At 37.3% G+C, this 24,919-nt stretch overlaps 1 protein-coding gene across 3 annotated transcripts in view; it reads left to right on the top strand.

Moving 5' to 3' along the window:
- The first annotated feature begins 4,584 nt into the window (after positions 1–4,584).
- ZNF800 (zinc finger protein 800) overlaps positions 4,585–24,919 on the top strand; it is a 45,172-nt gene continuing 24,837 nt past the window's right edge. Inside the window, exons 1-5 of one of the 3 annotated variants that reach the window (XM_087821036.1) lie at positions 4,599–5,196; positions 5,668–5,786; positions 11,225–11,320; positions 19,852–19,995; positions 22,130–23,825. In XM_087821036.1, coding sequence (XP_087677162.1) covers positions 5,726–5,786; positions 11,225–11,320; positions 19,852–19,995; positions 22,130–23,825 — 1,997 coding nt within the window. In that variant the 5' untranslated portion in view covers positions 4,599–5,196; positions 5,668–5,725. Of the gene's footprint in view, positions 5,197–5,667; positions 5,787–11,224; positions 11,321–19,851; positions 19,996–22,129; positions 23,826–24,919 lie in introns of all 3 variants that reach the window. The other 2 variants (XM_087821039.1, XM_087821037.1) reach the window with 2 other exon arrangements.

The raw sequence follows: 24,919 nt of genomic DNA on the forward strand, positions 1-24,919 counted from the left end.
GAAATAATTGTATATTGTAATAAGCTATATGCAAAGATAATTACAATTCTTCCCATTCTTATATGCCTATATCCCTTTGAAATATGACTTTTGCTGCTCTTCCTATCAAGAAGGGGAATCTCTCTCCCCAATTCTTGAATCTGTGCTGGCCTTTTGACTTACTTTTACTAATAAAATGTGGTGGAAGTGATGTCATTCATGTAACTGCCAGTCCAAATCACTGATCTATAGAATTGAGAGCACATAAAATGGCTTTAAGGCACTAATTCTATGGTGATTTGCTATGCAGCAATAGTGTGTGTGTGTGTGTGTGTGTGTGTGTTGTGTTAGAATTCTCTTTCCTTGAAGATGAGAGAACAATTTTAAACTGTAAAAGGGTCTTAGGTTAATCATTGGGATATATTTCCAGACTATTAAGGACCAAAAAGTTCCTCAAACTGTAATGTGTCACAATAGTTGCTGCAGTTCACAATGAAAAGGGAAGACAGATGATTTTTCTGGGATGGTTTATGCTCAATATTTTCAGAGCATAGATGATGGCCCAAGACTCTCTAAACTCTAAAGCCCTGTGAAATTCCAATAAAATTCTTGTGATTTTAGCAACTACATTTTCACATCATGAACTTATGCATAGCATTAAAAAAATATATTTTTTTAAATTGATGAGCCTGGCCGGTTTGGCTCAGTGGTTGAGTGTCACCTATGAATCAGGAGGTCACAGTTCAATTCCTGGTCAGGGGACATGCCTGGGTTGTGGGCTCGATCCCCAGTGGGGGATTTTAGAAGGCAACTGATCAATGACTCTCTCTCAACATTAATGTTTCTATCTCCCTGTTCCTTCTTCCCTCTGAAATCAATAAAAGCATATTAAAAAAATTAATGAAAGAGGAGGAGAGAGAGAAACATCTATGTGAGAGAAACATCGCTTAGGTGCATGTCCTGATTGAAAAGCGAACCTACCACCTTTTGGTACAGTGGATGACTCTCCAACTAACTGAGCCACCAGGCCAGGGCTGTACATAACATTTTAATACCTTTTACCACCAACAGGATATAGTGGCTCATCTTTCCATACAATGTGGTCAAAACCAGCTATGGCATAGGTTAAACAACACAGTACATGCAATATAGCATATTGCCAAAGTCATGAGTTCCAGAACCATAATACTTGAGTTCAAATGCATACTCAGCTGTGTATCAGCTGTAACCTTGATGAGTTACTTTGTCTGTTTCCCCATTTGTAGAATGAAGGATAACAAGATCCAGGTCTAGGATCTACATATTACTTAATACACATCAGATAGTAATATTGGTATGTTAAGAAGAGAATGATGTATTACTCAATACATGTCAGATAGTAATACTGGTATGTTAAGAAGAGAATAATCTAGATCCTAGATCTGGATTTGTTTCTGTGTGACCTTTGGCAAATCACTTAACCTCTTTGGTTTTCAGTTTTCTCATCTATAAAGTAAGGCTTACTAGATAATTTCCAAGGTTTCTTTTCATCTTTAAAATTCTACGATTCAACATTTATGTACAATTATGTGCTGCACATTGTACAAAGTTCTTTGCAAATGTCTTTGTTAATCCTAAATCACTAAATTCCAGGAACTAGAAACTAATATTATCCCTATTTTCCAAATGAGGAAGCCATGGTTCAGAAACAATATCACATCACCTGTGAGAAGAGTCTGTATTTAAGCCTAGATTTATTTTTTTTAAAAAATACATCTTTATTGATTTCAGAGAGAGGAGGGGCGAGGGAGAGAGATGGAAAGGCCAATGATGAGAATCATTGATCGGCTGCCTCCTACACACGCCTGACTGGGGATCAAGCCGGAAACCTGGGCATGTGCCCTGACCAGGAATCAAACCCCAATCGCCTGGATCTTAGGTGGATGCTCAACCCCTGAGCCACCCCCGGCCGAGATAGCCTAGATTTGTTTCCAGAACCTGCTCATCTAACTGCTATGCTATACTACTATGGAAGTGGTCTTTTTTTTTTTTTTTTAAATATAGCTTTATTGATTTCAGAGAGAGAAAGGGAGAGGGAGACAGAAACACCAATGATGAGAGTCATTGATCGGCTGCCTCCTGCACGCCCCCTGCTGGGGATCGAGCCCACAACCTGGGCATGTGCTCTGACAGGGAATCCAACCGTGATCTCCTGGATCCTAGGTCAATGTTCAACCACTGAGCCACGCCCTGCCTGGCAGGAAGTGGTCTTTATCTTTGGTTGACTTAGTGCTATCTGTGTCCAGCCAACAGCTATACATTTTTTTCTCTAAATATGGTATCCAAATAAGTTGCTCTAAAAAATAAAATTTTATGGTTCAGACGTCAATATGTTTTACCCGCATGAACATGCCAATCTTGTCTAAATTTTCAAAGATTGTTGAAAACTTATTCTATTAGCAAGCAATTTTGAGGACCCTCTAGTCAGGACCACTTTGAAAGTAAAAATAATACTGCATTTACTCAGGAAACTAAACTTTCTTTTTTTTAATCTTCAGCCAATGATACTTTTTCCATTGTTTTTCAGAGAGAGTAGGGGTGGGGAGGGAAAGAGAGACACATCAATTGGTTGCCTCCTGCACCTAGCCTGCAACTGAAGTACATGCCCTGGTTGGAATCCAACCCAGGACCCTTCAGTCCACAAACCAAACCAGCTAGGGCAGGAAATTAAACATTTTGACTCATATCTGGTCAACAGGCATTGATAACTCATATATTTGAAGAAATGCCTTTTCAGGTTTATGGAAAGTTAAAATTGTACATTAACATTTCAACTTGTGATAAATATGCTTATTAAATAAAACGAAAAATCCTCCAAAAAAGAAAATATTTCACTTCAAATTTTACCAAAGATCTCAAATGTTAAGTAAAAACCACTTATAATTCATTATCACATGAAACTTCATTTTTTTGCTTAAGCTTATTGCATACAATATTGTACAAAATGTGATTTTTACTGGCTGCGTAACATTTTCATATGGACGTTTCATAATTTATTTTACATTGATTTATAAATTGTGCCATCTCTTTACATTTTAGTTTGATGTGTGATGCTTCTTGACAATGGAACAGAAAAAAAATGATCACCTTGGCTGGTGTGGCGCAGTTGGTTGAGTGTCAGCCCATGCACCAAAGGGTGACCTGTTGGATGGGTTCCATGGGAGGTCAGGGCAAGCGCCGTCGCCAGGCTGTGGGCTCATCCCCAACAGGGGGCGTGCAGGAGGCAGCCAATGATGCTTCTCTCTCACATGGGTGTTTCTCTCTCTCAAATCAATAAAAACATTTTCTAAAAAGAAAAAAACAGCGGTCAAACATATTAGCTATGACTGGTTAGTGTGTGTAGAATGTACAGTATATTAAATTCCTTTTAAAAAGTTAATTTTTCCTATCCTTTTCCTGTCACCCCCCCCCATCAAGCTGTTACAAGCCCCCAAGACGTATTCAAATGCTTTATTCAATATTTTTACAACTTTATCAATTACTGTACCTACTACAAACTTTCCTTTGAATTTTGACAATGGATTTGAGTCGCTCGTTTAACTCTTCCAAAATGCACACGGAGCCCATCTGTTCAACTTTTCTTTTCCAGGATCCCGAAAACAGCTTAGACAACTGGGAAGGTCTGCAGTGGATATCGGGGTGTGTGTGGGGGGGGAGGGGGGGAATAAAGTGAATGGGCTTTTTCTCCTTCAGGATTTCCTGACACCTATTTGCTTCTTGAATATTTCCATTCCAGGAGTTGGGCAGAAGGCGGAGGAGGTGGCTCTCTTGTCCCCAAGAAGCGGCGCACACAGGTTTGCTGAATTTGACGAGACGACCGCGATCTCGGATCAGGGATTTTCCAAGCAGGATGCGGGCGCCTTAGAGGAGGGAAGGGTGCGTACTGCCCACGTGACCCAACTTCACTTTCAGGTTCCAAAGCGAAGCACTTGCTGGAATAAATACCTATCTTCCACCACTAGATTGTTTTCCACCCAAGGACTGATAAAACCCCCCAAGTTCTGAGAGGCACACTACGAAAATCACGGGGGGGGGGGGGTTACGTTTACCATTTATAAATGCGCCGACCGCCTTTCCGAAGTCAGCACCTCCCGCGGCGCACACTTGCCAAGCCTCTCCCAAGTTCTTTCCCTAGCTTTCCCAGCCCCACCCTCCACCAGTTTCAGTTCCACTCAAAGCAGAGAAGCGATAGCAACAGTTTGGTTGCCGAGCAGCCCATCTCCGGGGCGCGAAAGCCGCGCCGAGGCCTCCCTGCTCTCCACGCGCGCAGCGCAGGGCTTCGGCTCTCCGTCGGCCCGCGGGAGGACGCGCAGGCCAATGGCCAGTCCGGGCCGCGGGCCGCGACACCGCCCCAGCGCCCCCCGCCCGGGGTCGCTCCCGGCCGGGCCGCGGAGCCGCACCACCCCACAGGCGGGGGCGCCGGGCCGGGCGCATGCGCGCGGCGCTCCCGGGCGTGCGGGCCACACTCCCCCCCACCCACTCTGAGAGCTTGTCACTTCCTGCCCTCGCCCCATCTCCGTCCGGGGTCAGTCAGTCGCTCCCTGTGGCTGCCGGAGCGTCTCCGCTTCCCCCTTCTTACCCGCTCCACGGCGGTAGCTCAGGCTCTTCAGGGAGGGGGAGACAGAGAAAGAGAGAGACTGACTTAATAAAGTTTCCTGAAACAACAGCAACAACCAAAAGAGGCCCAAGGTGGGGGAGACTCCCATTCTTCCCCGCCCCTCTCCAAAAGCCTGCGGGACCGTTGCAGGTGGAGCGGCGTCGGAGGGAGCCGGGCTTCGGCGGCAGCCGTTGCCCGGGTGAGGAGCTCCTCAGGTCCTGCCCGCTCCGGTTCCGGCTCCTTCGGCGGCGGCTGCGGCTGCTGCGGGGCGGTTCCTGCTGTCAACTGTCTGCGCCCGCGCGCCGCCCGCCAGCCAGCTCTACTGCGCGGAGGGACGCCGTGAGCCGCCGCCGCCGTCGCCTCGGGCCGCGGAGGGACGTGGTGAGCTGCGGCGCTTCCGCGTCGGCGCCGGCGGGGACTCTTTGGAAGCGCGTCGGGCCCGAACCCCGGTTCCCTTCGCGTGGTCCGCGGAGGCCGCGCCAGGTGGGGCCCGAAGCCGCCTCCCACGCCAGGCTGTCCCCGCGGACGCCCGGCCTTCCTTCCTTCCTTCCGCCTGCCAGCCGGCCCGCCCTCAGAGTTAAGTAAGTTGGGCGCACTTGGTTGTGGGGACGGGGACTCCGCCGAGGAGACCCCAAGGCACGTGCGAGGTGGGAGGCCGTGGGCCGGCCGCGGGGGAGCAGCACCCCGGCAGCCCCTGCCGCCGCGCCCCCCGCCCGGCCGCCCGCGGGCCCGGGCGCCCGCCGTGCCACCGCGCTCCGAGTCTCCGTCTCCGCGCGCGCGCCCGCCCGCCGGGGACGGTGAGGCCGCCGCCGCCCGCGCTGCCGGCCAGGCCTGTGTCCTGCGCTGCGCGCTGGAGGCTGCGTTTCCGGGTAGGGCGGTGAACCTGTGCGGGAGTTCGGGCTGGAGAAGCCTTCGTGCGTTTTTCTTCTTTCGGTTCCAGGAGAAGGAGTGGGTTCGTGGAGGGACAGCGGAGGGCGGGTGAAGGGGACGTATCTGGAAAATGCCCCCCAGGAAGTTAAGGGTGCGTGACTGGTTTGTGCTTCTTTCAACAGCCGAGCCGCAATGAAGAGCTGCTTACAGTGAAAGGAAAGTAGGTCGCGCCCACTGAAAATGCCTTTAAGGGACAAATACTGTCAGACTGACCACCATCATCACGGATGCTGTGAACCAGGTAATACCCCTTCCTTCTTCTGTTACTGTGCCCTCCGTCAGAGCCACTCTGCCTCCTGTTTCCTTCTAGTTTTCTGTTCCTCCTGTCCAAGAAGTCATTCCTAAGTAAGCAGGCTATAATTTCCCTAGCATAAAACTAGTTATGAAGCTAAATGCTTGTACAAACAAGAGGTCTCCCCTGCTTGATCCCTTAAAGTACTGCAAGCGTCACTGTGGATCTTTTCCACAGGATCAATTACGCAGTCCCCTTTCCTTCTCTTTCAAGGCAGGCTCCAGTTAGTGTACCCCAATGCTCTGTAAAGTTTAGAACAGAAGAGAAAGGAAGAAAATAGAATAGTAGTACTTATCTTCATGAAAGTTGTTTCATTTAAACTTGAAAAAACTAAGTTTCTTATGCATTTTTATCAGAGAATAGCCCTTTAAAGCCTATAAATGAGTTTAGCTTGTGCTAAAAGTTTGTTGAATTCAACTTGTAGGGAGAATCAAGTTTTGCCAAATGCAATCTTTTAAAAAATTTCTTGGACAGAACATACTGTATTGCAAAATAAGAAAAAAACCCCAACTGATTAGATAGGATGCGTTAGTATTTTTAGGATATTTTATTCAGTGGAACTTTTAAAAGTTGAATTTATGAAATGAAAACGTTGCTTTTTGTAGTCTCATGAAGAATATTTAGAAAACTTTAATTTGATAAATGTGATATGTAAACTATTGGTAATTTTTCTACTTAGAAGTTTGATGTCCTTTGTCACAAACAGGTACAGCTTAGAAGGGAATCATTCTAAGGGAATTATTTGGCTTACTACCTGTAAGCCAAATAAATGCTCTAGTTAAAGGCAGGTATTTATCATTATTTTTGACCTAAAAGTTATTAGGACTTTTTATACTTTTGCTTGCTTTTTGTTGGGAGTATTTTAACTGCACGAATGTACTCAGTTTTACCACAGTAGTGTTTAGAGTACTCTCGCTCAGTGGGGAAAATTGGCCATGGTAAAGGGGAAGAACTTCCATTTTCAGAAAACTTTGGTACATATGAGAATAAAACTTGTACAATGACCCTATCCCCACTGATTTGCTGAAAATCAGCAATAACTCACCTCTGCTAATAAAATGGGTAATCCTATGATGGGATCCAGTTTCTATTCACCTGTCCCCTTACCTGTCTAAACTTTCAGCACCCTTTCACACTGAATATTTTGTGTATTTGAAGTGAAAATATACCACTTATGTTTTAGCAAATGTTGAGTGAAGTTTACTGGTTTTGAAGTAGAAGGCTGTGAATGCCTTTTGTACTTGTATTCCACTGACTTTTTATTCCAGGTGTTTTTGGGTTTTTTCTTTGACAATACTTAGTGTCATTTAGGTTGAACTAATTAAATCATCTTATTCAGGAAGAAGTTTATTGATTCATTTCTCTGACAGGTTATTATTGAGCACCTCTTGGGTGGCTAGGCACTGTTCAGGCAAAGGGAATATAAGTGGTGACCAAAACAGATAGGTCATTCCCTTATAGAACTTTTGAGTGGGAAGAGATAGACATAAACAAATAAAAGATGACCATGTATTATTTAGTGTATTCTGGTAATTAAAGTTTTCTAGAGACTTTAATGGCATTTTAAAGATGCTTTCCAGTGTTGAACTTTTATTTTTCTTCTTTTTTGGTTAATCCTCACCCAAGGATATTTTTCCCATTGCTTTTTTAGAGAGAGTGGAAAGGAGGGAAGGGGGGTGGGGGAGAGAGAAACATTGATGTTCGAGAGACACATCAATTGGTTGCCTTCTGCTTGTTCCCCAACCTGGGCGGGGGATTGAACCTGCAACCCAGGTATGTGCCCTTGACTGAAATTGAGCTCAAAACCTTTCAGTGTGTGGGCAACACTCTAACCACTGAACCACACTGTCCAGGGCTCCAGAGTTGAACTTTTAAATATGTATTGGGACTTTTTTGATTCTTTTTTCTCCCCCATTAACAAGAAATCAGATAAGTTGAATTCATTTAAGAATTTCAGCTTTCTTTTACTCTAAGCTTTCCACGCAGTTTTTGTTTCAGACCAGCAGGTCAGAAGTAGTTGGCGTTTTTTGCTTTCTTAGTTATAGTAATTAAAGACTTTCTGAACATTTAGTTCAGTGGAAAGCTAGAAGTTTGTTAACTTATACAGTAGTTAATTGTCATTATTTCAGAGGAAGGTAGGTGCTGAGTGGGAGGATGTTTCCAGTACTGAGGAATATACTATGATGAAATGTTTGAAAAATTCTTTTAATGGGCTCTCCTGAAAAGTCTGTCCTGTTTTGGATTATGAATACTGGGTAAGTTCCTTGGATGAGAGCTGTTTCTGAGAAGGCCTTGATAGGATGGGTCAATTTGTAGTGAAGGTTGGTGTTATAAGCCTGTCAGTGTATGTATTTTCTTAGTTTATTAAAAAGATTTATTGTTTTTAAATTCTCACCTGAACATATGTTTTACTGATGTTAGAGAGAGAGGAAGGGAGAAGGCGGGAGAGTAAATCATTGATTGGTTGCCTCCCTTAGGCACTCGACCAGGGATCAAACCCACATCCTGAGTATGTGCCTTGACCAGGATTCGAACTGCCACCTTTTGGTGTACAGGACTACACTCTAACAAACTGAGCCTCACTGGTCAGGGCCTTAGTTAGAAATGTTTAAACATTCAAAAGTGGAGAGAATGGTATAAGGAACCTGATGTATCTGTTGCACAACTCCCATTAGTTATCAATACATGGACAGTTTTTTCATGTCTATTCTCCCCTCCCCATGATTTCCTTCTTCATCCTCCAGCTGCGCCACCACCCTGTATTGAAAGTAACTTCCAGACTTAAGTAGGAGGATCTTTTAAGGGGCTTGTCCTAAGGTAGGAGACACTCTGCAAAAGTAGGTGTTTTTATTCTGGAAGTATATTCTTGGAAGGATGTAAAGAAAGATGTCAACTTCCGAGGGTTTGGTTTTTTGGTTGGAGGGAGATGCTGTTTTTTTTTTTCCTTCTTTTTTTCCTGAATGGTTATATAATCTGATCTTGGGAAAGGATGATAGGATATGTAAGAAGAAATTTTATGAAATATTAATACATAAAGTTTTTTGTATTAATGAAGAAAGACCGGTTTCTTAAATGGGAACTACACAGATGTGTATACAAGTGGATGTGTCCTTGCATAACTAAGCTAATCATGGAATTATTTTGAATGGTATCTCAGGAGGCATATGTGTTCTGGTGGTAGCAGTGTTTGAAGGTGATGGGTAACAAAATTTAGTTTTAGCTTTAAAGTCAGATGTCACATGAAAGTGGAAGTTGATGTATTACAGAAAGTTTTCTGGAGCATGTACCTAAATGAGGAAAGGGGACTCTAAGGAGAAGTTTCCATTATTTCCTTTATCCCTCCCTTATTCATTACTGTTTTTTCATTCTCCCTTTCTAGAATTCTTGCCACTTACAGAGCCAGACCCTGAAGCTTTTAGTTCTTTACAGTCGTACAATTTTCACCCTTTCTTTTGTAGTTGTTACTATTTTTTGTAAACAGTTATCAGTTATAAAGTACAAATACTGGAAAGAGATCTATCTAATCCAAATAAATGGTATTGCCAATCTATTTACAAACTTCTGTTACTGGTTCTGTAAGGGGTTGAATTATACTTCTCCTAAATTTTGGAAAATATTTTGGTTTTTGGTGTCTTTGCACATGGTGGTGGTGGTGGTGGTGGTGGTGAGCACTGAGTATATTACAGGCTCTGTTTTAATCAGTTTACCTCTATTAGCTAATTTAATTTTCACACAATCCTATGACTTAGGTACTTTTATTATTCTCAGTTTAGAGATGAGAAAAGAGAGATCAGAAGATTTTAATTTGCCCTCATTGTGTCTAGTAAATGGCAGTAAGAGAATTTCAACACAGTCTAGGTCTGGAGTCTTAATCAGCGCAGTTAGTTCCAATGTCAGATGTTCTCAAGAGTTGGACTTGTGTATATTCTGAATTTAAAATATCCCTAAAGTGTCTCTTAAAATTAGGAAAATTTTGCTTAATGAAATGGCTTGGTCCTGAGACAGCTCCTCCCATTTTTGTACACAGAGCACAAGCCTAAAAGAGAATCTAAGGCTGCCTCTATACACATAGCACAGCAGGCTTTAGCTCCTCATCAGAAAGCTAAATGCCGTCTAAGCCCAGGCCCTGAGGCAGTAGCAGCACACATTACTGAAGTAACCCCCCCCCCCCCGATCTCCCCACGCTGAGCAGATGATCCTGGGTAAAGATGGAAGTAGTTGAGTAAAACATTATAACATTTAAAAAAAAGAGGTAATTAAAATGGCTGTTTTTCCTCCAACATCACCATCTCTCTTTATTTGATATCTGATAGAAAATTCAGTTTTCCTTTTCAGTTAACCTTGTTTCATATTACCATAATCTAACTTATTGCGTATTTATACAGCTAATCTGAGAATATTGGAAAGCGGGGATGATCTAAACCTCTGTATGTGAAAATAAAGATTTTAATTTTTAAAATGGGAATATTTTTACTTATAAGGAATGTATACTTTCTCAAGTGCACACTTTAAAAGCCCAGACTCTGAAGTACTAGTGAAGTGTGAGGAAGAAAGTGAACATTGCCCTTATAAACCCACCTTAACAGAACCTTTGTTAAGTTTTGTTGGTAACCCCCCAGACTTTTTGTATATACAGGTGTATATGTTAAAGTTATTTCTTTGTCTATCTATTGAAATATATATTAGTATAAATGAGATCATATTCTATAACCTGTCTTTGTTGCTTAATAATCTATTATTGACATCCTTTGTTGTCAGTACATGTTGATCTGGCTCATGCTTTCTAATGCCATCAGATTCCGCTGTATGGATGTTTCATAGTTTACTTAGTCTGGTTCCTTTTGAGACTCTTTTAAGTTGACATTTTTCTCAGTTATTTGCAGTGTTACAGAGTGCTGCAGTGAACATTCTTGTACATCTATTATTGTGCACTGGACCAGTTCTTTCTTTAGGCAGTGGTTTTTGAGTTTTGCTCTCACAGTTGCCCAGAGAGCTGTACTGGATTGCCCAGAGGGTTTTGGAGTGGTTTATGAGGTGCGATTAGGCCATCATTGCTCTAGAATTTTGGTTAAATATAGTGGTTCTTCTTCAAGGGGAATGAAAAAGCAAACATGATGAATATGTATTAAATAATACCAGGATAGGACTATCTTTGCATTTAAACTTATTATCTAGCCTTAACATGTCTTATTTTAGCCTTGAATTAGAATAATTTTAGTTATATTTTTTCCAGTATTTCATTTTCCCTTACAAAGATGATGGTGAAATATATACAAGTGCAATTGTCATTTACGTGATTGTAGCAAACCATTGTTTTACTTCAATAGTAAATGATTTAAATAACCGGTTTTTGTTGGGATTGGGGTGGGTGTTTCTCTCCCATGTAGTTTATATCCTGGAACCTGGAGATGCTCCTTTGTTACAGCAACCACTACAGACATCCAAATCTGGTATTCAACAAATAATTGAGTGCTTTCGATCAGGTATGAATGTTTTAGGATGTATTTTTCAATCTTCACATAGTAGTTAAAAAATACCTAGAAATCTTTAGAAATAATTTTTAAAAATTAAAATGTATATACTTGTTTTAAAAAATATTTTTAATGTCAGTTTTTAAAAAGTGGGTGAATAAATATTACATGATCTAGAGATTCTTTTTCAGTACTGTGTATTATATATCAATTTTAAAATAAACAGTATAGTTTAAGTAAATATATTATGTAGTATATCTGCTGATAAAGTGCCTCTTTCTCTTAAAGATTCATTGTTACTTTTTTTTATTTTTAATCCTCACCTGAGGGTATTTTTTCCATTGCTTTTTAGAGGGAGTGGAAGGAAAGGAGGGAGGAAAGAAGGGAGGGAGTGGGGGGAGAGAGAGAGAGAGGGAGAGATATCAATGAGAGAGAAGCACGTCGATTGGTTGCCTGCCACATGCACCCCGACTAGGGCTGGGGATCATCCTGCAACCAAGGTATGTTCCCTTGACTGGAATTGAACCCGATACTCCTCAGTCTGTGGGCTGGTGCTCTAACCACTGTGCAGAGCTGGCCGGGGCCATTGTTATTTTTTGTTCTTTATAAATGGTCTTTTGGAAGAGTGGATTATCTACTCAGAATGTCTGGGATGTCACTTGTCCTAGGTTAATTATCATCTTTGCCACTCACCTTCTTCTGCCTAACCCTGGAGTTTATGGAGTTGAATATCTGTAATAGAGCACAAGGTAGAAGAAAAGGCTTATTTTAGCCCTGATTTTTTCAGATACATTTGTTTAGTTTTTCTTGCCATTAGATTATTATAATAATTAGATATATAAGTGTATTTTTGCAGTTGCAATTCAGTGCTTTAAATAGATGTTGCTTACTGCATACAAATGAGAACTATTAGAACTCCTTCTGTGTTCAGTAAGATCTTACGTTGCTGTGATTCTTATGATCCACTTGTCTACCTCAAGTGGATTTGGCTTCTCTGGCATTGCAAACTGTTGAGCCAAATGTGAACATGCAAATATGCATGATGGATGGATACCTAACTGATGGACACTTAAAGGATTAGAATATCTCTTGTTATTTTATCTTAATGAAATTATTAAGATAAGTATTAACTTATATTATTATTTATCTTAATGAAAAAAGACTGAGATTTAAAGGAAAAGACAATTTATGTGCAGCCACATGTTTTGTATTGATGAGAAATTTTTTGATGTGCTTGTTTTTAAAACATAAAGAGAAAAAGGATATATTTGGTTTATTTTAGGATTCTAAGAAATAAATTGTTTCTTAATCTAAATAAAAAAGTTTTCTTTTTTGACTCTTTAAGATCTATTTCTTAGACTTTTCATCTATAATCCTCATGGCATTGCTTTTATGTATATTTAATTCAGTGAATATTAAGTCTGTACCATATTCCTGTGCTCAGGTTGGTTGGTGGTAGAACCTATTTAAGGGTGGTTTTTTTTGTTTGTTTTGTTTTTTACTTTTGATAATTATCCTTGGTTAATAGCAATAATTGATAGGTTAAATTCTCCTATGGTAAATACAATTAAAATTTTAGTTACTAGGGACTGTATTTAAATATATTTCTGGCATAGCAGAAGAATGGTTAGTTTCTGTTTGTAGTAAGAGTTTCTGTTAGCTACTTTTAATACAGAGATCAAATTTCTTTTTGTTTCTTATATAATGGCAATAAAGTTAATAGCTTTTCATATTTAGTAATATTCTTTGCTTTTTAAAAATTCATAATATGGAATTAATAAGATTAGTTTCTACTGCTTCACTTTATTATAGTGTTATTTAAGAAGTTAGAATGGGCTCATTCATAAATGCTTTGTCTTATAAAAAATACCTTTTCAGCAAGATCTTATACTCAAAAAGGATATATTTTTTAACTTTGAAAGATGAATATTTAAAAATGAAATTATTTGTTTCCTTGTTGTATTGTGGTCATATCTGTTTTCTGTGTTTACCATTTCTTTACAACCTAAGCTAAAGAAAAGGGACTGTGAAATTTGTAGTATGTTCTTTTTAAAATGTCCCCAGAAAATTTGCCTTCTGAGCTATTTTTTATTTAGGCAAATTGTGAAAATATTAGAATTTTAGTTCTCCAATAATTTAAATTAGAGGTGATTTAGAAATATGCTGATTGGTGTGAAGAAACTAACTTTAGATTTAAAAAGGAATTTTTTACTTTATTACTGTATTTATAGCTAAGCAATTTTAATTTCTTCAAGATAATAATCTCTTACATATCTGGATAGTCTAAAGTCTACCAAGGTAGCTCTGAGGTGTTCAAGCTGTGATAACTAAAACCTTGGGAGGATGAGATGGAGGTTTGAAGGGACTGAGATCCCTTCCCACTCTGAGACTTTTGCAAGTTCCTCCCAGTCCCTCTATTTCCAAGACTGCCTTCAGTAACTCATCTCTTTCTAGGCTCTTTCTAATACAGCTGGGTCACTCACATTGCATTTAAAGAACTATCATGGTGGTGTTATATATCTGATGGATACTTGAAGGTAGATCTCTGAAGTCCATGCTTTTGCTCCTGTTAACCCTACAGAGGCTAAATCAGGTTAGGCAGTAGTCATACTATGATGTCTACCTTTATCTTCAAGCTCATATAATTGTCTCCAGCGATGATATCATCTCCATTTAAGTGACTCACCTTCTTCTGCCTACACTGGGCTCTCTGTGATCTGGTAGTAATTCCTACCCAAGCTGGAAGTTCATAAAAGGCTGAGGAAGGAGTTGACTCATCTTTTAGGTCCACCATCCCCATGTGTGCTGTACTGACTGACTGCATGACCAGTTTTGACCCATTCTCTTTGCCTCACAGTTCAGCTTTTGCTTTGGCCTGTTTTTCTGGCTTTAAATTACAAATCTTCCTTTACCTCTGATAGCTCTTTATTTCAGTCTGCATCACTTGTAAACTTGAATAGATTTTTCTTTTTTGGGATAAGTGATATGTGCTTGTAGTTTTAAAAAGTAAAGACATACAAAAAGACACGCAAAAATAAGCCCCTTTTTTCTCAGGCAACCACTGCTACATGGTTTGTGTCTTCTTCCACAGACCTTCTATACATATACAAGCATATATCCCTCATTTTCTTCATAATACAAATAGTAGCTGACTCTGCATACTGTTATGTATCTTTGTTTTGTTAATAGTACAATCCACTGTTGTTTGACATCTGCCCATAGATAAATGTCTTTCTTATTTATTTATTTATAAAACTGCCTGTTTTGCCCTAACCTACAGATTTTCTACTCTGAAATCTCGTGATGGTTGATTCAAGACATATTGTTTGCTCTGAATCCCTGACTTTTTTTTTTTTTTTAAATATATCTTTATTGATTTCAGAGAGAGGAAAGGAGAGGGAGAGAGAGAGACAGAAATATCAATGATGAGAAAGTCACTGATCAAGCCTGCAACCCGGGCATGTGCCCTGACCGGGAATCGAACCCCGATCACCTGGATCCCAGGTCGATGCTCAACCGCTGAGCCACGCCCGGCCGGGCTGAATCCCTGACTTCTGATACTACCTTTACTGCACCCTTGCCTTTGCTGGAGCCCTGCCTTGGTTGTGATCCTTCTAGGACCACTTCTGTGATTTGCTGTCTTCAAGTTTCCCTCCTTTCTATGAACACTTTTATTTTAGCTTGCTTCCTTCTTGCGCTTTCTCCCTAAGCTGAAATAAAATTTTAAATAACAAAAAATATATACACTTTCATGAGACATTTACTAAAATGGATTTAATTGAGCTTAATATTTTTTCTTAGTCCTTTAGTCTTCTGGTAGAGGCAGAGGAGCTATGGATTGTCCTCAGGTTAGAAACAGAAAAATGGGAGGAAAGAGAAGGATAATAATCTTGTCCGGTATTTAAAACTGGTTTGCTATGAAGTTGACATCTTTTCTGAATTCTTGAAATATATGATATTGTAAAGAGGGATAATATATGTTATTACAGAAAAAAACATTGTGCCTGTAGAATACACTACTACTATATACAAGCAACAACATCTTTTTTGAATTGTAAGGAGGAATAAATTGTAGCGAAAAAGAGAATTAACTTTGTGTGATATTTGCTATTGTCATTATTTTCCTAAATTTAGGTTTGTTCATTTAACTTCTTAGAAGTTTTTTGTTTGTTTTTACTACTTAAAGCAACATTAATGTCTGTTTAGTATAAGCTGTGACTGGATGATGATGCCTCAGTCCTGTCTCTGTAAGCAAAGGAATTGTGATTTATCAGAGATACATAAGGGGAGTGCCTTTTAATTTAATTTAATTTAATTTTTTTTAGTCATTACTTAACAATTGTAGGAAATTTGAAATCTAGATATTTTAAAGACCAGATGTTTTTTTGAATGAATAAGAAAAAAATTTGATTTACTTGTTTGATTTGTTTTTCAATTCATCTTCAAAGCACATTATTTGGGGCTATATTCCTAGGAGAGAGCGGCCATTTATATTAGTCGGGATTTCTTAAGAGCATAGATCATACCCTTCACTTTCATGTCTCCAGTGAATAACATTGTACCTTGTATTTAATAGGTGTTCAATAAGTATCTGTTAAACTAAACTAAAAGATTCACCAAGTAGGCACTAAAATAATTTTATTTTACTTATAAATTTATTGCAGTATATGACAGTGTTTCATAATTACCCTAGTGATTTTTTTTTTAACCAACCCTTGTACGTGGTGGTGTTAAGATAACAATTTTAATTTTCTTAAGTTTTTCTACTTTTTACCTTTAAGTACTTATGTTAAGGGATGATTAGTTAGAAATTTCTTTCATACTTGTGTGGGAACTCAGAAGGTTTGACAGGAGTTACAGATTTGCTTGCAATGTGGGGATGATATTGTGAAGACTGGGTTCATGTGTGAGTCGACAGTAAAGCCAGCAGTTATACCAATTTAAATGGTTGCTGCCACAATTTAAAATGATCATTGACCAACATATCAGTATATTAAGAAAACGAATGAAAGGTTATCTAATGTAAAATTGAGTACTGATTCCTTTTGAAAAAATCCTTTAAACATTTTTTTGTCAGGATATACAGTGTATTTGGAAGTCAGGAACATCACCAGAAAAACTCTTGATGAATTTTAATTATTTTTTATTACACAACTAATTAGTTAATTTCTAGGCATCACAAACCTTACCCTGTGAGGGCTGGTTTTTTGAAAAATGCTGATTGATGATCTGTGTAAGTAGTATATAGTCACTTCGAAGATAATTAAGGTAAGAAAAAGAGAGGGAAAGGAATAATTAGAAGTAAGGCACCATGGCTTTCTCTTTCCCAGGATCAAGAGCTGTGGAAAAACTTTATGTTGCTGTCTAGATGACCATGCCTGTTGTCTTGGGTGACAGAAAGTTTTAGCTATTGACAGAGGCACAGTGGCTGGCTGTGTCTGATTGTTAGCGAAGCAATTAGAAAACGGTTACTGATTAGAATAAAGTTATTATGTCCCCATGGGAAAAACAACAAAATCTTAAGGGCTGCTGAAAATAACTTTGGGAAAAACTTTTTTTGTCTGTATTTATGGAATTAAAAATGGAAAGTATTTTTCTCATTGGTAAAATGTGTGAGTAGAATTAGAAAATCTTCCAGGTCCCTCTTTTGATTTCCCAGTCCACTCTACACAGACTAGAAAAATCTTATTTATAGGCAGTGTTTTCTTAAACATAGAGAAAGCTCTTCGATATGTCATTTTAAAAATGTCAATCAGGCATGGTCCTGAGGGCTGGGAATATAATAGTGAGCATTAAAGATACCTTCTCTCTCCTTTTAGAGCTTCTAGGTTAATGGGGATACAGAAAAGTAGTTAATTACAAGATAGTGGGGTAATATAGTATAGGTATATAGGATGCTATAGGGGTATAGATGAAGAAGTCTTAACTAAATAACCGGAGGGGTCAGAGAGGCTTCCTGAAGAATGCGACATATAACCTGAGATCTGAAGGATTACTACAAGTGAGCCCGACCAGGGAAATGGGAGAATGTTATAAGAAAGAGAAAAACAGGTGAAGGGCGAAAAAGTAAGATAGAGAGAATTTGGTGAATCCTTGGACATGAAAGACATTTAGTATGCCTGGATTAACACAGCTCTTTTGTATGTGTACATGTGTGTAGATGGGGTGGGGGGGGGAACATTTGTGATTAATAATTAAGATTGATTAGTTAGAGCCAAATACTTTTTGGTTTTTGGATGCTTATTGGGCACTCTATAATGAATATTACTCTATAACTAGGAATATATAAGAAATTGTTATTGGTGTTTCGTTTTTTTCTATAGTTGATTGAGAGCCTGGTAGACAAAGTGATATGTCTGATTTAGGGATGCAGTCTTATGTTTTTACAAACAAGTAGCTTTTTTTTTTTTTTTTTTCTTAATGTATAACCTCATGTACTTTTTATGTAACTCTTCAGTTGAATTCTTAACCTAGTTAAGGTTATTTCTGTGTTCCTCTTTAGTTCTTTTGGACTATCTTTAAAAGCAGAGTTGAATCTTTAGTGTACGTCTTGCAGGTCTTTTAATTTAGAATTAAACTGTGCAAAAATTTTTTATATTTTCTTCCTACTGGTACTAAACTTAACTACACTTCCTGAGAACTTTATGTAGGTCAGTTAAAGAGGTTTATTTAAAGTATTTTTTATTAGTCTACCTCTTATAGTTTGTCAATCACTTAGGAGTTTATCTGTGAACTATAAATAGAGTAACAGTTTATTGCCAATATATTTTGTAATGTAAAATGGACTATGCAAATATGTGTGTGTGTATGTATGGATGTATGTATGTTTGTATGTGAATTTACTTTTCTATAAAGAATAATACCCTAGCCGTCTTCTGAATCTTTTTAACTTTATGTTTCCTGATTTTGTGCTAGCATGGTCTAGTGTTTTGGATTTGGGAAGTGGTGGAAATTATTTCATTATATATATAATATATATTTTTTTTAGTAGAAACCCAGATGTATAATTTTGGGGGAATTTAGGTTCATATCTTCTTTTGTAATTTCTCCAAGATAGTTTTGGTTTGTTTGTTTTACAAGATGGAGAAATCACAGTGCAAAGATTATACAGCTCTTTAAGGTCACACAATTATAAAAATTGGAATCAGACTTACTAAAGTTCTGATAACCTGCTAATCAATCTTTTTTCAGTAGAATTTTGAAGGTTGGTCTATTTTCAAAATGATAAATACAAAACAATGATTAATACAAAAATTAAATGTAAACAGATTGCAAAAGATTGAATCAGAAATATTTAACTTTCATGGACCCTCCAATATTAATTATATTAGTAAGATTGTGTTTACTCTTTGGTAGTTCCAGAGCTTAAATAGTCAAGTGCTTGTTGAATGACAGAACTCTTTACACCTAGATAGTCTTAAAGGTATTTTTCAGGACACTTTTGTTTTTAATTTAAATCAGTGTTATAATTTTCTTTTATTTGAGAAAACTGAAGGCTTGTAAATTAGTAAAGCATTGCAGGTCAATTTTTTCAGTTTACCTGTGGCAATGACCTGTAGAAGATCTTCCATTTGTGTTTTATTTCTGGTGGATGCTTTTATTTTAAAGATAGATGCTTGTTGCCATTTATTTTTTTCCTCTGCCTTTTGATCATTTGTCACAATGCTTAGAATCCCTAGATCACTGGCATTTCTTTAACAAATATATATTGAGCACTATCAGAACTGAATACTTTGTAGTTATAAGTAAGACAGACTTGGTCTGGGCTGCTTTGGAGTTTATAATCTCAGTGGAGGAGAGAGACTTTAAACCTGTGTGTCAGTATTTAACTAATTGCAATTGGGGTAAGTTTTTGAGGGAAAAAGGTTTTGAGTAAATTTATAGTGGTATCAAGAGGCTTAAGCAAAATTCAAAATTATGGACAAGGTCTGCTGCCACACTAAATGGCCATAATCCTATGTTGGCCCAGAACCTGAAGTAATATGAGCTAATTTTAAACAAAAATAGTCACAAACAGTCCTGTGACACAGTTTTGACTTTCTTTAAGGAATCAGGGGAAAATGTGTTACAAAACTCCATGTTCACTTCCTAATGCAGAAGCGAGTTTGAAGAACCAGGCAAAAACTTTGGCAGGGAGTGGGAGGGTATGGAGACATTTTAATTTTTCTGTTCCACTCCAGATCTATACAATCAGAGCCTCTAAGGGTGGATCACACACATCTTTATTCCCAGGTCATTTTGATGATCAAACAAATAGATGTTGGGACCACTGTTGGGATATCCCAAGAATTGATTGGCTACCGAATTAGAAAAAAGCATCAGTTTTAGCTGTTTTTATATCCAAATGATAGAAGGATTTTTGCTTAGAATTTAGTTTATAACTAAGTTGTGAATAATACACTGTGGTTGTAATTGGAAATGCCTATATAATTTTGTTTTTAACAAGTAAAATTGTACTTTTGGATTTTCAACAATGGTGGTTTAGTTTAGGAGCACATATTAACGTTACCTTTTGTGTTAAGTCTTCTTTTTCCCCCCCTCAGGAACTAAACAACTTAAACACATTTTATTAAAAGATGTGGACACTATTTTTGAATGTAAATTATGCCGAAGTCTCTTCAGAGGATTACCAAATTTAATTACCCACAAAAAGTTCTACTGCCCACCAAGTCTCCAGATGGATGACAGTAAGTTTTAGTACTGCATTGTACCATTAAGTATTCTTATACTACAGCTGTATATTTGTGTTGAATTATGGATATCCATTTATGAATAATTTAATGATAGAGAATAAAATTAAATACTAGAGTCAGTGTTATATTCAGATCCTCAGATATGTGCTTTTCACTTGGATTTTCCTAAAGATACATGAGGTTAGATTTATGAGTATATTTATTTGTATTAAAATATTGAATATTGTTTTTGAATGTTCATATGGATCATAGAGTTTTATTCAGGATTTTTGTAAATTAAAATACTAATTCTTGAAGGGGATATTGGTATTTTTCCTTTTACTTCTTTAACAACTTCGTACCAGATATGACTGATCATTTACTTAGAGTCTTCTTAAGTAAATGAGAAGGTTGAGACTAGAGCAAAGAACGAATGAGTAAATAGTTGATTTCTTGGCAATGGTAGAGAACATTGAAAAGTATTTATTAATCTTTTTAGTGTTTTCTGGATCTTGATATGAAGGTCAGTTTTGTTCTCAGTGAAATTTATTTAGATCAGTCATTTTATGAGAAATTAGATTGTATTATGGGCTAACTTGAGATCTCAAATAGCTAAATGTGATAAAGGCAGATAGTAAGTAGGCTAATAAAGTCTTTGTGGAATCAAATGTTTGTTGAATTAAGTGTATTGCCCCTGTATAATTAAGTTGCAGTATATGTAATGGTGTTATTTTCTTGCTTTAAAGAACTAATGTAAATTCCTTAAAATATTTTAGTAATAGCTTTCATAATTTTTTTGTTAAGGGATTCAACTCTTTGTGGACTTATAAAATATAGAACTTATTTTGCCAGTTTGATACTATATTGCATTGTGGATTTTGTGTGTTTTTCAACTTAAAATTTTTTGGGTGGGATTGAAATACAAACTTCAGATATCAGCATGAAGCTGATTTAAAGCATGTTATAGGACATAGGTGAAAAGAAAATTTCATATTCGGGTACTTCTGTTAGATCTACGTACTATTTTTACCAGTGAGATATAAATGAAAAGATTATATCATTGAGATATAAATGAAAAGTCTATAAAGATTAGTTTTAAATCTAACTTTTTAATTAAAGTACCATTAGAAAATAAGTTAATTTTCTGATAGTTAATCCTTGTTATTTTTCAATATGGAGTTGATTTACAGAGGGAAATAGATAAATGGATTTGCTGGATTATTGTGCTCTCGGCAATACTCATCCTAGAGATACTTTTGTGAAAGTGTTATTCTTGTAGATACTTCATCCATTTTAAAAAAGAAGTAGATGAGAAGAGCCATAATGAATCATTTCTTGATTTCTAAATAGGTAGAAGATTCGATGCTGTATTTAATAAATAATAGCTAGAATTTAGAGAGATATGTGGTAACATAACCAGTGTTAGACAACTCCATTCCAATAGGAATATTTACTTGCCTATAGAGGGTGTAATTATTGTACAAGTAAATAAAACTAGCTCTGTTTTTGGAATAAATCTGTAGTTTTTAATCATTTGTTTTAATATAATTGTGTCATGTTAAGGAGACACATAATAGGACTGAGTTTAGCAAATACTGCTGTATATCATGTTATTCATGTTTATATATTTTCCTACAAATTTTCGTTTTCATTGCCATAAGTATGTCTCCATACAATTAGAGTAGGTAATTTATTATGGATAAGGTTAATAGGAATGCTGTTATGTTTCCTTAAAAATATATTTTTATATATAAAAACATTCTTCATGATGTTTTATTTATCGTGGGTTATGAGAACTTTGATTTGCCTTTGGTTGCCTAAAAATTTTACACTAAAAGTATGAAATATTTTACTGTGTAAGACACCCATTTGCTTATGTATTTTATATTAAGGGCACTTAAAAGTGGAAGTAGTTCTTCAGTTCCATCTGTTCCTTAACATATGTGTACTGTGTTGAGGTTTTAAATTAAAGCAAATTTTAGTTTAATGCTAGTTTTCATCATCAAATACTGAAGAGAGGTAGTGCTGTTATGGAAATGAACATGAACCAGAAGTATAAATTTTAAGATAAACATTCATAATACATTAAAAAATATTAGAAGGCTCTAGCAGTCTATTTCAGGTTAAAATGTTGTTTTTTTCTTAACAGACCTTCCTGATGTAAATGATAAACAAAGCCAAGCCATAAATGATCTCCTAGAAGCCATATATCCAAGTGTGGACAAGCGAGAATATATTATTAAGCTAGAACCCATAGAAACTAATCAGAATGCAGTGTTTCAGTATATTTCAAGGACTGATAATCCTACTGAAGTCACAGAGTCAAGCAGTACTCCTGAACAAACCGAAGTTCAAATACAGGAAAGTGACACTGAACATTCTAAAACAGTACCAGTTACAGTTACAGAGGTGGAAACTGTAGAGCCCCCTCCTGTTGAAATGGTTGCAGATGAAGTTGCACCTACATCTGAAGAACAACCTCAGGAATCACAGGCTGACTTGGAAACTTCTGACAATTCTGATTTTGGTCACCAGTTGATATGTTGTCTTTGTAGAAAAGAATTTAATTCCAGACGAGGTGTTCGTCGTCACATTCGAAAAGTACACAAGAAAAAGATGGAAGAACTAAAAAAGTACATTGAAACACGAAAGAAACCAAACCAATCCTCTAAAGGACGCAGTAAGAATGTTCTAGTTCCATTAAGTAGGAGTTGTCCAGTATGTTGTAAATCTTTTGCTACAAAAGCGAATGTAAGGAGGCATTTTGATGAAGTTCATAGAGGACTAAGAAGGGATTCAATTACTCCTGATATAGCAACAAAGCCTGGGCAACCTTTGTTCCTGGATTCTGTTTCTCCTAAAAAATCTTTTAAGACTCGAAAACAAAAGTCGTCTTCAAAGGCTGAATACAATTTAACTGCATGCAAATGCCTCCTTTGCAAGAGGAAATATAGTTCACAAATAATGCTTAAAAGACATATGCAAATTGTCCACAAGATAACTCTTTCTGGGACAAACTCTAAAAGAGAGAAAGGCCCTAATAATACTGCCAACAGTTCAGAAATAAAAGTTAAAGTTGAACCAGCAGATTCTGTAGAATCTTCACCCCCTTCCATTACCCATTCTCCACAGAATGAATTAAAGGGAACAAATCATTCAAATGAAAAAAAGAACACACCGGCAGCACAGAAAAATAAAGTTAAACAAGACTCGGAAAGCCCTAAATCAACCAGTCCGTCTGCTGCAGGTGGCCAGCAAAAAACCAGGAAACCAAAACTTTCAGCTGGCTTTGACTTTAAGCAACTTTACTGTAAACTTTGTAAACGTCAGTTTACTTCCAAACAGAACTTGACTAAACACATTGAGTTGCACACAGATGGGAATAACATTTATGTTAAATTCTACAAGTGTCCTCTTTGCACTTATGAAACTCGTCGGAAGCGCGATGTGATACGACATATAACTGTGGTTCATAAAAAGTCATCCCGTTATCTTGGGAAAATAACAGCCAGTTTGGAGATCAGAGCTATAAAAAAGCCTATTGATTTTGTTCTAAATAAAGTGGCAAAAAGAGGCCCTTCGAGGGATGAAGCAGCAAAACATAGTGATTCAAAACATGATGGCACTTCTAACTCTCCTAGTAAAAAGTATGAAGTAGCTGACGTGGGTATTGAAGTAAAAGTCACAAAAAACTTCTCTCTTCACAGATGCAATAAATGTGGAAAGGCATTTGCCAAAAAGACTTATCTTGAACATCATAAGAAAACTCATAAGGCAAATGCTTCCAATTCACCTGAAGGAAACAAAACCAAAGGCCGAAGTACAAGATCTAAGGCTCTTGTCTGGTGAGGAACAGTTAACAGAGTTTTGCTTTTTTCTCCCCATCGAACTAAAAAAATCATTTGACCATAATTTATAGCTGGTTCCATTTTAACACGTTTGCTTTCATATATCTTATGGCAATGGGAACTGCAAGAGTAATGCGCATATTGCATTTCCTCTTCAGTGACCTTTATTCCAGTGGCTTGGGAACAAAAGTTAACTTCAGAACTTATCTTCCATAGGACAATGCAATATAGTTATAGGTAGATGGCACAGGGGCAGTGCTTTTCTCTCTATATTGTAAAATATACATTTATATTGGCTTATGTTTACAATAGAAGTCTTCTGTTTAACTTTGCACAGGTTTAATTTGATTCAGTGGCTTAGTCTACTAATTAATGCATTGTAGGAAAGTTAAATATAGTAGAATGAATTTGTGAAGGTGACAATTATAGGAAAAAAGTCTTGAGGCACTGTAATTATTGTAAAAATTAATCTGTGACAGCTAAATAAAGTGCTGCTCTCAGAAAAAAAAAATCCCCATATTGAATTAGAATGATTAGCATTTATTATTTACATTTAACATAGTGCTTCTAGGCGAAGGGGGAAATGTAATAAAAGTTTGGAATTTCTTTTTTCCTTCTCCTAGGGAGTGTATGTCAGTTACCATTTTTAAGTTTAATCTATGAAAAGAGTGATTACTTAGGTCCCAAAGCTCTTACTTTTTCCTTTTTGTTTAAATAAACTTTTTGGTGATCATTTCAACATAGTTAATATTATTAAATAGGGATTAAAAAAATTTTTTTTTGGTGTGGTTGTGCGTAGCAAGAAAAGAGAAATCCCTGTTGAGAAGAAAGAAAAAATGTTACTTTTTTAGAAGGTTTTGGAACAAATGTAGATTTTTAAAATGCAATATAAAATAAGGAGTAGACTCCCTATACTTGTTTTTTCAAGTCTCTATATTTTTAAAGTTTACCTTCAGTACCTGTGTCCCCTGTGTTAAGGCATTTAATATATTTAATTAGTATTAAATTAGTTTTGGATTCAGGTTCTAAAGCATTATACTTAGTTTGAGTGCTGAATAGGTTAAATGTTGTGGTTTGATTATCACATTTTT

This window comes from Miniopterus natalensis, chromosome 10 (assembly GCF_054644295.1).
Source record: "Miniopterus natalensis isolate mMinNat1 chromosome 10, mMinNat1.hap1, whole genome shotgun sequence".
In the NCBI taxonomy this organism is placed as follows: Eukaryota; Metazoa; Chordata; class Mammalia; order Chiroptera; family Miniopteridae; genus Miniopterus; species Miniopterus natalensis.